General features: G+C 36.6%; 1 protein-coding gene and 1 non-coding gene across 2 annotated transcripts; both read left to right on the top strand.

Moving 5' to 3' along the window:
- The first annotated feature begins 1,304 nt into the window (after window positions 1-1,304).
- Window positions 1,305-1,406, top strand: LOC121937848 (small nucleolar RNA U13). Its single transcript, XR_006105211.1, has one exon. It is a non-coding gene; the product is annotated as a small nucleolar RNA U13 (small nucleolar RNA).
- A 1,720-nt stretch (window positions 1,407-3,126) lies between these two features.
- mak16 (MAK16 homolog (S. cerevisiae)) lies at window positions 3,127-12,328 on the top strand. Its single transcript, XM_088076063.1, has 10 exons — window positions 3,127-3,318; window positions 4,414-4,463; window positions 6,970-7,079; window positions 7,984-8,048; window positions 8,712-8,863; window positions 9,370-9,424; window positions 9,533-9,607; window positions 10,600-10,713; window positions 10,799-10,864; window positions 11,839-12,328. Exons 1-10 carry the CDS (start codon window positions 3,304-3,306, stop codon window positions 12,085-12,087), a joined length of 951 nt encoding a protein of 316 aa, XP_087932189.1. The 5' UTR covers window positions 3,127-3,303; the 3' UTR covers window positions 12,088-12,328.
- The last annotated feature ends 921 nt before the right edge of the window (window positions 12,329-13,249 follow it).

Genomic DNA, 13,249 nt, shown 5'->3' with positions numbered 1-13,249 from the left:
AAAAGGTGGGGGGGGGGCTGTGCGGCACTTCTTCTGCCACTAGACTGCCACTTTTTGCACTTACTAAGGGTTTTTTCCTTAAGTCTAAATTCTTGCTTGTGTTGTACGTCGCTTTGGATAAAAGTGTCTGCTAAATGAAATTGTAGAATTGTAGAATGAAAGTACAAAAAAAATCCATCACATCATGTAGGAACTTTATGCATTTTCACAACAATATTGTTAGAAAATATAAATGAAGAATACAACAGTTTATTTACTGTAAATACAAATAAATATAGTACAATGTGAACATTAAAATCTTACATTTACATAAACTGTTTTGTGTTTTCTGAAGGTTTTGAGGTAAATAAGCTTCTAGTTGAGTCATGTTGGCAATAATCAAAAATTACCATGAGAAAAATGCAAGTATAAGATAATATAAGAAGTATAAACAATCAAAAAGTTCAGTTAGATCCAACAAACACGCAGAATAAAGTGAAAAGCTTGTTATATGCATATATGGATGCACACACACACACACAGTGTGCTGTATGTCTGTTTACAGGTGCATCTAAAAAATAAGACTGTCATGAAAAAGTTCATTTTTCTTTGTAATTTAACTAAAAATAGAAACTGTCATATGTTGTATATTCATTGCATGAAAACTGAAATGTCTCATGCTTTTTTTTGTTTTAATGTTGACAATTTGGGCTTATAGCTCATGAAAATCAGACATCCAATATCTCACATTTTTAGAGTATTTCCTAAGATCATTCAGAAAGTGATTTCTAATACAGACAAATCCAACTTCTAAAAAGCATGTTCATTTATATAGTCATATATATATATGACTATATACAGTAGACTCACACACACACACACACACACACACACATTTATGTTATTACTAAAGTTATTACCACATAGCGTATTTGTGTTTTTTGACATATTTATATTTTATACACACAAACACACGCCTACATCTTATACATACAATGTAAAATATAATATAAGTATACAGATATATAAACATAAAGGTTGTGTGATTATTATTAGTGCAGTTCTCCTCCAGACCGTCACGTGACGCTGTTGCGTCACTTTATCACGGTCACTCCCACAATGCACCTCTTCAGAGAGAGGACAAAACTCTGTTTTCGCGGCTCTTAAACGTGAAAACAAACACAAAGTTTGATTGGACGCTGATGAATTTGTGTTGTTTTAAATGTCAGAAGAAGAGAAGAAGAACTGCGTAGTTCCGGTCGCGACACCGTCAGTCAGAAGCAGCGCAGCGGACACAAAGCGCGTCAGCGCCATGTTGGATCATGATCTTTCTGGTTCATGAGCATGATGATCGGTGACGTCATGACGCATTCATGACAGGTGCGGCCTTTCACCTTGTTACGTTTCGCGCCTCAGCCCGTCTGACCCTGAACCAGCCGCCCGGTACCGTCTGATAAGCCCAGTGCACGCGGCCGCCCGGCACCGACTCATTAATCCGGTAAACCCAACATTCGCCGCTCAGCACACCGGAAACACGGTTGCTCATAAAACGTCGCGTTTTCCGTGATTTCTGCGTCAATCACCGCAGCAACACCGAGCGAAGAATTACAAAACTCCTTTGCTTACGTTAACTTTGTCCGAAATAATTTCGTAAAGTCACCAAATTACCGGAACAGAAAATAATGTCCACGTGAAGTTTTAACGCAGACGGCGAGAAAAATGAAATAAAGTTACATTTGTTAAAAAAACAGTCACATCTGTTTCCTCCGCTCCCACACAGGGCCGCAGAGGAGGGTAAAAATACAGCCAACAAATACACAACTACTACTACTAATAATGATTATTATTATTATTATTGTTATAAAAATTATAATTTTGAACCAGCCGCCTGGTACCAGCGGATAATCTTTTCATACATACTTTAAGTATTGATCATCTACAATTCTACAATTCTACAATTTCATTTAGCAGACGCTTTTATCCAAAGCGACGTACAACACAAGCAAGAATTTAGACTTAAGGAAAAAACCCTTAGTAAGTGCAAAAAGTGCTTCAGGTGTGATTGGTCACAGGTATTGTCGTCTAGTGGCAGAAGAAGTGCCGCACAGCCCCCCCCAAAGTAATAACCAGTAGTGATCTCAGCATCTGAGATTCAACAATCTCAGTGTCACTACTTACGATGACAATCAACATACAACATCACACAACTTTGTCAGTGCTAGATAATCATTAGGTGCTGGGTTTTGGACCTTCTGACTTAATTTACCCCAAAGGGCAAAGAGGAGAAGAGTCGGGTTAAGTGCCGAGGTGTTCTCGGAACAAATGAGTTTTCAATTGTCTCTTTAAAGTAGAAAGGGACTCAGCAGATCGCACAGAGTTTGGAAGTTTGTTCCACCATTTGGGAACAACAGAAGAGAAGAGAGAGAGATCTATGTTCATTACATATATTAAAGATTTTTAAAAAATAATACTTGATCAGGAGCGGAGTAATAAAATTATACATAAATGAAAATTAATCTCATGCACTTTTACACATAGAAAAGAGGAAAAAAAAAAAAGATTAAGATCAAATATAAAAATAATCCAATTGAATTTTTATTCAATTTAGTTATTAATATTAATATTAATATTAATCTAGATTTGGTTTTATTCATTTCCACAATTAGTATTTTTATATCGTTCATAATTCATAACAATATTTTTAGTACATTTATGAAGTATATGTATGTGTATATATATATATATATATATATATATGTGTAAAATTATTTAGACTTTTAATGCTACTTAGGTTCAAATCCACAATATGAAACATTTAAAGAATTTCATAAGAATTTTTTGTATTAATCATTAAAATGCATTATGTATATTTATAATAAATATTGTTATCGCAAGTAATAAAACTATAAAAATGGAAAATAAATAATTTTATAGCGCAACTCCTTTACATCGAAAATTATACAAATAATATAAATAAAATTATATCGAATAAAGAAGATAACTTAAAATGTATTGTTAATAAAAAAAAATTTAGACGTGGCGTGTCTTATTATTATTATTATTATTATTATTATTATTATTATTATTATTATTATTATTATTATTATTATAATACATTTATGTAGTTTCTCGCGATATTTCATTCCGATGACGTCATAGCGCAGAGACGTCGCCCATGCAAACAGACATGGCGGCTCCCTGAGCGTCCATGTGGCTCCGGAGACAGAAACGTTTCTTCAAACGTCACATTAAATCCTTAAATATCTTTCAAACACGCAGAATCTGTCGGCGTGAAGTCGCGAGCAGCTCCGAGAGAGACGAAAGATGCAACACGACGACGTGAGTATGCTAATGCTAATCTGCTAGCTCCTCGAGCTAACGTTAGCTCAGCGGTTTAAAGTGGATTAAATTATATTTTAGTGTAAATTACGTCTGTTGTTTAGTAGCTACAGACACGCGAGCAGCATTTATCTTCAGGGAAATGTGATGTTTTAACACCGAAAGACGCTGACACTAAGCTAGCTTGCTCATGTTCAATGTGACACTGAACTCCGTTTAAAAAAACGTCATTTTAAGTTTTTTTCTGGCTTTTCTGTGAACTGACAGATTTTAGAGCGCGAGTCAACAGACACGTGCGTAGAGTCACGCGGGAGCATCATTTCGGTAACATAGTTTCTTGTGTGTTTGAGGAGTATGTGACATTAGGTCAGGTAACAGTCCTCCAGACCTCAAATTCTGTTCCCAAAACGGCTGTTATTTAACCCTTTGAAACCTGAGAAAATTGGTTTGACTTCTTGTTAAAAATACATGGGTTAAAGGCAACGAGCAAAGAGAGAAGAAATGGTCCAAAAATGTGCAGGAAATTTGTGAAAAGAACAAGAAAATTACCTGAAAATTAGCAACAAAAAAAAGAAAGAAAAACTAACAGAAATTCACAAAAACAAAAAAGGCAAACGAGTTTTTAAAATGTACTTAAAAATAAAATCATTCTGACATTTTTTTTCAATATCTATTTATCATATATTATTAAAATATTATATTGTAAAGATATTTTCCTCTTAGTTTTTGTTTCTTTTTCTCTAGGTTTCACAAAAACAGATTTATAAATCTACCAGTTTCTTTTGATTTGTTAATAATTTCTTGGTAAGTTGCTCATTGGCCTTTTTCATTGAAGCCTGAAAGAAATAACTCCAAATGATGCTGACTGATTGTTGTCCTCCCGAGTATGAGCATTATCACCTTGATCAAATAACAAAGTTTAAGGTGTCCTGAAACTCTGGCACCGTGCTGTGACTGTCAGAGGACACCCAAATATTTGATATCTGTTTTTATGTCTCTCTCACACACACACACACACACACACACACACACTCACACTCACACTGCTCCGTGCGTCTCTACATCGTTGGATAATGCTGAATCTGCCTCCTGCAGGTGATCTGGGACGTGATCGGTAACAGACAGTTCTGCTCCTTCAAAGTCAAGTAAGTCTGAACGTCGAGCTGCTCGTCCTTCGCTCAGTTTAACGTCGACAGTCACAGAAGCTGCTGTTTGCGTTCACACATGTATGAAACCGGAAGAGTAAGTCTGTGAAACTGATGGGGATGGCTTTTTTTGGGCACACGCCTCGCTCCGATCAGGCGGCACAGACAGAGAGCAGGATTTATTATATATTCAGGTTTTATTGCTGCTAATTTAAACAGTAGAAAGTGATTTTGTTTTCGTGTTAAATGAAGCTGCTGCAGCTCTCAGAGGAGCTGAAGTTGTTATTGCTGTTCTGCAGTGAAGTAGCTTTACTAAAATGCTGAAATTGGCAAAGCAAATCAGAAATTTGTACAGCACATTTCACACAACAATAATATAAAAATTATAAAAAAACATTATAAAAGATAGAGTTACAAAGCGATAAGATAAAAAAGGTAAAAATTAATAAATGGTGAAAACAAAAATAATAATAAAAAAATGCCATTAAAATAGCAAATGTGTTGCTATTGTTGTGTATGTGTTGTTGCGTATCTTGACGCCCCATTGAGGAAAATATTGTCCAGCCCCACCGTTTACAAGATCTTATTTATTCCAATATTTCTATTAAACAATCTAAGCTGAAGTTTGGGTCTATCATCGCTGAGCTAATTTCCACCTGGAGTGCTGCTGAAAAATTTTGTTAAGTATCTTCCAATTGGTATCTCCAATCACCCATATTTTTTAACTCCCGTCTCCAGCTGGGAGGGCGCCCTATATATTTTTCTAGTTGGGCAAATAATGGTGTATTTACATTATCTGATATTTTTGGGGCTGAAGGTCTCCGCTCATTCTTAGACATTCAGAAACTCTTTAATTTACCTGGTTCCTCCTTTTTCTTTTATCTTCAGTTGCGTACGGCAATGCGCACTTATGGGGTGCCTTGGGATGGCTCACTAGGTTTGCACCCGTTTCATAAGGCTCTGACTCGGAGTAAGGCTTTGGTCTCTACTGTTTATGCCATTTTGATGCAGGCACCAAACAAACCACTCTCTCTTGACGGAGTTTGGAAGCAGGACCTCCCATCTGTCGATAATAATATGGACTGGCACTTGATCTGGCAAAACCTGTCCTTTTCTTCCAGAAACCCCAACCACCGAATTATTCATTATAATTTCATCCACAGGTCATATCTCACTTCACGCAGCTTGTTCAAATTTAAAGCTTTGCCCTCTCCTAACTGCACTTTATGTTCGCAAAAAAGCTTAGGCACCTTTTTCCATATGGTTTGGGAGTGCCCAGGAGTTTGTAGTGTGCTGTCTACAATATTGCCTAAGCAAATTCCTTACTCACCCACCATCTTATTACTCAATGACCTTTCTGGTTTGAACCTATCCGCTAAACTTAAGCGCCTTTTTCTGGCTGGTCTCACTGCTGCTAAAAGGATGATAGCTTGTCGATGGAAACCCCCTCATGTGTTATCCATAAATAAATGGCTGTTAGATTTTATTGATATAGCCATTATGGAACGCTGGGCAGCTAATTTGCACTTAGCGAAACCCGAAAACGTTTCGTGTTGAGATGACGCAATCTCCACTCTAAAATCCCACTGTAGCCATCTTTTGCTCTTACTTTGGGTCCTGTGGGAGGGTGGGAGGGGAGATGTGGCATTCTTTATATTTACCTTCTCATACACTCAATACTGTAGATATGGTTGGTTGGTAGTATTGCCATTGTTTGGTATTTATTTAGTTATTCATTTTCTGTTGGATGGGCTACACTACTATTATATTTCCTTTGTTACTGTTGCTACTATAGTCTAATTGTTGCTTGCCACATCTGTTTGTTTGTTTTGTTTTAAACTAAATGGAAAAATCAATAAAAAATTGATCACAAAAAAAATAGCAAATGTGCAGACAAGAGGTGGAAAGATAAAACAATTATTTAAAGTGAGTTTTAGGAAAAGTATGCTGTCATTCGTGGGTGGAGTAGGCGACGTAAAAAAGGGACATTGTCAGCCCAACTGTGGTGATTTTTGTTTGTTGTGCCTGTTTGAGTTCAGCTGTAACTCTGAGACGGTTGATTCGTATCTTCTGTAGTTTATTATTTCCGTGTTTGTTTCAGCACTAAGTGGAGTTACGAGCAATATCCGAAGACACGTTTGACTTTGTTATTTTGTGGGAAAAAAACAAGAAAAGAACCGTGTAAAAATATTTGTATTTTTTTGTAAAAGTTAAATAAATAACCCCACTGTACTGAACTGTATAGTTTTATTGTTACGCACATGATCACGTTTTATTATTTTAAATCATTAATATATGTAATAAACGTAGGTGAGACGTTTTTTCTTGTGTTGCGTTTCAGAGCTCTTAAACTGTCAGTTTTGTACACAGGCTCGATTTTAATAACTTTAAAGTTGATCCGGATAAATTCAAGCATCGTACTCGTACATCGTATCAAATATCGTGTGTGACGTGTAAACGGTGATTGTTTTGGACACGGGAACACGGCGTGATGTTTGCGTTTCAGGACGAAGGCGCAGAACTTCTGTCGTAATGAATACAACGTGACGGGGCTGTGCAACCGCTCGTCCTGCCCGCTGGCCAACAGCCAGTACGCCACGGTCCGAGAGGAGAAAGGTACACACGCACACACGCACACACGCACACACAGTGTTTAATGTTTTAACCCTTTGAAACCTGACGCAACACACACTGGGGCTTTTTTTCAAGGAAGAAAAATGCAAAAATATTGAAAGAAATAATAATATATAATAATATAATCACCCAACATTTTTGTAGAAAAATCTTTAGAAATCACCAAAATAAAAAAACATGAAATTGGAACAAAAAAACTAAAAAAGCCAAACTTTCTCTTTAAAAATGGCCCAATTTTTTAAAGAAAAATAAATATTTTTTTTTTTAATTACCAAAATTTGTTCTTAAAAAAACAACATAACATTTCAAAAGAATGCATAAAGGAAAAAAAAGACAATGCAATTAATTTTTCAAATTAAGAATTTATTTATTTTTTTAAAGTTATGGAAAAAAATATATTTATGATCATTACACACACACACACACACACACACACACACACACACACACACACACACACACACACACACACACACACACACACACACACACACACACACACACACACCCCAGTAGGCTGACAGGCAGAATGTAACGTTTCAGATGATTTAATAGTAATTAATATAAAATAATAACAATAAAATTGTTACAACAACATTTTTTATTTGGATGTTAAAGTCCTCCTCGGGTTGATTAAAAACAAAGAGAGACAGAAAAAATCCCCGAGGCTGTTCTTGATTTGACTCTGTGGAGAAATAATTAAACATAAAAAAGTCAGACAGGTGAAATGACGACAGAAAGAAAACTCAAATATTCAGGAACAAAGAAGAAGTGACGTAAAAGACAGAAGCAAAAAGTTTGATTCAGATACGTATCATATATCTGGACAAGTGACAACGGTCGCGGTGAACGAGGGAAACAAATAAAGTCGTGTTTGTCGTTGCAGGTCAGTGTTTCCTCTACATGAAGGTGATCGAGAGAGCGGCGTTTCCCGCCAAGATGTGGGAGAAGGTGAGCTGAGTGTTCAAACTACGGCCTGCGGGACGACTGCGGCTCGCTGCCCGGCTTTACGCGCACGGTCATGGAAAACCTGGAAAAGTCTTAGACTTCAAAATCACATTTTCCAGGCCTGGAGAAGTCATAAACCTTTTTGGTTTGATTTTTCTTGTAAACGGGTGAAAAGGCAATGAGAAACAAATTGCAAAAATATTTAGTAAAATGAAAATAAAAAATATAAAAAAAGAAAATAACTTGAGAATTTTAGTTTTTTAAAAAGCCCAAAATTTAAAAAAGAATTTGGCAAAATCTCTTGAAAACTATATTTATTATTATTACAATGATATTTTTAAAATATGTTTCAGAAAGTTAATATTTACATTTTTTTTAACTCAGTATTCAGCATTTTTGGGGTCAATTTTGTTTTTTTTACTTTTCCTTTCTGCATATTTTCAGAGATTTTTTAAAAAATGTATTTATTTTACAAATGTTTTGCTACTTTGTGGGCCATTGCTTAATTACATAATTGCTCATTGCATATCTTCGAAGAGGAAAAAAACTGAAAAAAAGTGACATTGTGCATGTTAGTTTGGAACAGTCTGTGTGTGTTTGGCATGTTTAATCTTTATATGTACTGTGTGTGTGTGCGTGCGTGCGTGCGTGCGTGTGTGTGCACAGGTGAAGCTCAGTAAGAACTATGAAAAAGCTCTGGAACAGATCGATGAGAATTTGATCTACTGGCCGCGATTCATGAGACACAAATGTAAACAACGCTTCACCAAAATCACCCAGTACCTGATCCGCATGCGCAAACTGGTCCTCAAGAGACAGTAAGTACTGCACAGCTACAACACACTCGCACTAAATACTGTACTCATACTGCTAAATACTGCAACACACTCCATGCAGTTTTACAGTTTTTGTGTGTATGTTTTTTGCTGAGTTTGCAGGTGTGTGTTGTGGTTGTTTTTTGTCCAGTTTAGCTGGATGATTTTTTTTGGGACGGTGTTTGGATCTTGGTTATTATGTATTTGATTTGTTCACCAATTATTTCTCAGTTGGTTGATTTATGTTGATTTTTGAGTGGGATGGTTAAGAAAATTATTTAATTGAATTTAAATTGGTTGATTGGTGAATTAAATTATTATTATTATTATTATTAATTTATTTTATTTTTTTTTTATTTTTTTTACCCCAACCTTCAGTTCCCCTGATTTAAGAAAACGTTAATAAATCCCAAATATCAGTGGGTTCTAACAAAATAAGAGAAACGTGGGTGTTTGTTTTCTTGCATGAGGCTCATTGGGGTTAAAGTTGAATTTATTTTTTCTTTCAGGAGGAAGTTGGTTCCTCTGAGCAGGAAGGTGGAGCAGAGAGAGAAGAGGAAAGAGGTGAGACGTCGACACGAGGACGAGCGCGTCGTCAACGCTATCACAGTCAAACATGAAAGAGGCGTTAACCTGTTGTATTAATGTGTGTGTGCGTACGTGTGCGTGCAGGAGAAAGCTCTGATCGCCGCTCAGCTGGATAACGCCATCGAGAAGGAGCTTCTGGAGAGACTCAAACAGGGAACGGTACGACGCTCTGATTAACACTCACTCGCATCGACTTGGGTTCAAATTTGGGGGAGAAAAAAATGTTGATGTGAAAATCAAGAGGAAAAATCTTATTTTCTGTTTTTTATGCATATAGTATAGTTTCAACAATAATAATGATAAGTATTATTATTATAATAAACTTTATTTGTATAGTACCTTTCATACAAAAATGTGGCCAAACGTGCTTTACAAGAAAGAAAGATCTTGCACCGAGCGCTTCACATCAAGACACAGAAGACAAAAAGACATAATAAAACCCGCATGTAGAAACGTAAAAAGATCAGAGTAGAAAACATAAACTGCATCTTCACATGGATAAAACCCACCTGATGATACCAGTCAGTCAGTTAAAATAAGGATAAAAAAGTGAAAGCACAGAATCCTTAACATAAGACAAAAAATAAAATCCATCGAGATAATATTAATAAAAATGAAGCCAAAAAATAGTGTATAAAATGAAAGAAAATCCAACACTGGAAGCGGTGCAGCGGTGTGGACGTGTGACGCAAATAAAGCAGTGAAGTCGGAGCCAGTTAGAGGCTGAAGTTAACAGATACGTTTTCATTTGGGTAATTTTTTATCCTAAAAAGTTGGTGATTTAGGGTTTGGAAAGCATGTTTTATTCTTAAAAAAAAGAATCACCATATAGTTTTCTTTAAAAGATTTTGGGGATTTTTAGAGAAAAGAAAATGGCTTTTTTTTCTCTTTCTTTTTTCTTTTTTCTTTTTCTTTTTGAAGAGAACGTTTGGCTGTTTTTTTCTTTAGAATATTTTTGGCAATTTAATGTTCGTTTGTTTTTTTGTTGTTTTTTATTTTGGTAGTTATAAAGAAATGTTCTTTTCTTTCTATATGAATATTTCTTTCAATATTTTTGTAATTTGTTTTTCTTTAAAAAAGCACAGGAGTGTGTGACGTCAGGTTTCAAAGGGTTAAAAATATTCTTATATATTGTGCGTGTGCATTTTCAGTACGGAGACATCTACAACTTCCCGATCCATGCCTTCGACAGAGCGCTGGAGCAGCAGGACGCCGAGAGCGAGTCGGAGGAGGAGGAGGAGGAGGAGGAGGAGGAGGAGGAGGAGGTGATGAATGAGTCTCTGATGGCGTTTCATCGTGTGAGTTTCTTTAGAAAACATCATTTTAAGGACTCGCTGTTTGTGTCTGCAGGATGTCGGGAAGAGAGAGTTTGTGGCAGAAGAGGAAGTGGAGGAGAGCGACCTGAGCGACTTCGAGGTGAATCTTTTTTATTTTTTTATAGTCGATTTATCTGCAGAGAAAAACGGTCAGCCGCTCACGCTCACAGACAATAGAAAGTAATAAAAGCATAATAAAAACATAATGGAGACGGTTCCAGCTCACATCTGTGTGCAGATTAAAGGGTTAAAATCCTCAAACGTCCGTCAGGTGACCACATCAAAATATTCAAAATAACGCCTGGAGGACACGACGGAAAACTCTTCTGAGCAGCAAAGATCAGATAATTGATCGGTCAGTCCACGGAAATTAATCAACAACTATTTTAATACGTTCTTTCATTTAAATCAGATTCTTTTATAGAAAAAATAAAAAATCTTTCAAAGTTTCAGCTTTTCAGGTGTTTGAATTTAACGCTTTTTTTGTTCTTGAATAATAAGTTAAATATATCTTTGAGTTTGGACAAAACAAAACAAATGATCAATTTAATTTAATGTTTAAATATGGCTGTGGAATTGTCTGTGTGTGTATATATATATATGTGTGTGTGTGTGTATGTATATATATACACACATACACATATATGTGTGTGTGTGTATATATATATATGTGTGTGTGTATATGACTATAAAAGTTTTTCTCTCGTGAATTAACATCTTAAATCCCAGAGAATATTGTTATTTTCTCAGACATTTATGAATTTAATCTTAGAGATTGTCAGAGAATTTAATAAATTTATGACTTAAATCCCAGATAATATCTTTTTTTCTTGTATTTTTTTTTTTTTTTTTTTACAACATTAAAGATGAACTCAGTCGGTTTCTGAGTTTTGGTTCAGTCGACTTTGAATGAATTGTGTTTACCGGTGTTAAAAAATGGTGTGAGGGTTTAAATCTGTGTCGGGATCGTTAACATAACAGTCGGACTGTCGGCGGACGGACGTTTTGGTGTCAACTCGTCTTTCTGACTTTATTTGAAAAAAGACGTGTCTGAACGATTGTTTCTTCTCTCAGGACATGAACAGACTGAAGACGAGCAGCGACGACGAGGACACAGACGAGGACGAGGAGTCCAGCGAAGAGGAGGAGGAGGAGGAGGAGGAGATGGAGATGGAGGTGAAGACGAAGATGAAGATGAAGACGAAGACATCCGGGTCTAAAGGCAAAGCTCCGGCCAACGGCTCGGCGGTGAGGAAGAAGCGAGCGTACGTGGAGATCGAGTACGAGACGGAGCCCGCCACCAAGAGCAGAGCCACGTCGTGATGTCACTGCCTCTGCAGCCAATGGAACTGTGACTCTGCTGAGGACACGCCCACTCCTGTAAATGAAAGTGTGCTGACGGACGCACAGAACGGATCTGACCCGGGATCAGATTAAAACACACAAAGTGACTTTAACTCTTTCTTCTTTTCTTTTTTATGTGCTTAAAAAATACTTTTTTGTTAAATATTAATCGTTTAATGTTGTTTGAAAACAAACGTCAATAAATCAGTTTTAAAAACAACACCACACACCTGCTTTACTTACTGTGAAACACAGACATTTCCAGGAAAGCATTTTTAAATATTTTAACGTCCAAAATCAAGACAGAAACTAATTCGTTTTGTTATCATGAAGCTGCTGTTTTCTGTGTTTTTTTAAGTTTACTGTTAAACCTCGAAGGTCTGAGAATTAAAAAAAAGTATTTTTGAGCATTTTTGTTACATTCAGTATCAGGAAATATGTGTATAGTTATGATGCTGTCAGAGAAACCTCCGATCGATAGTGACCAAAAGTTAAAGTCGACACTGACTCTCTGATGTAACTTTGGACGACGTATGATACTATGACTTTTTTTGGGGCGATTTTTGACAAACTACCATACCGTGATGTGTTTTCATGATTGCTGGCAACATACTACACACATACTACACGGTGTAGTAAGTCCTGCAAAATCACAAAAAACCGGATGTGGTCAAAGATTGTGAAAAAACGTCAGTACAGTATGTTGTCAAAACTCGCAGTGGACATATTATACCTCAGCGTTTGACTCCAGAGTATGGACGATCTACGGTTCCCTTACTTTTTTCCAGGTTTTTAAGGCATGCTATACTGTGACATTTTGGGTGATTTTGGACGACATTCTGTACTATGACGGGTTTTTTTTTTTCAAAAATTCACGACAGGGCGGCCGGATGTAGACATGCAAACGGTTTAAAAACCGGGCGTCAGAGTCTCCGTAACCATGGCAACGAGGCCGCTGGGTGACAGGCCTGTTATTCTTATACTTCTCCGCTGCAAACTGCGTCTTGTATTGATTCGATACGGGACGTGCGCATTTTACCTTTAAATATGGGACAGGTGAACCCAAAGTCCCTCACAGAACACCTGTGTGACCGTCCCACTGTCTGCCGCTGGGTGGCGGTAGACACCTGTAAGTCTCGCG

This window comes from Plectropomus leopardus, chromosome 4 (genome assembly GCF_026936395.1).
Source record: "Plectropomus leopardus strain MGB_pleo_1.0 chromosome 4, ASM2693639v1, whole genome shotgun sequence".
In the NCBI taxonomy this organism is placed as follows: domain Eukaryota; kingdom Metazoa; phylum Chordata; class Actinopteri; order Perciformes; family Serranidae; genus Plectropomus; species Plectropomus leopardus.
Note: the sequence above shows the minus strand (reverse complement) of the source record. Positions and strands in the feature narration are given on the sequence as shown.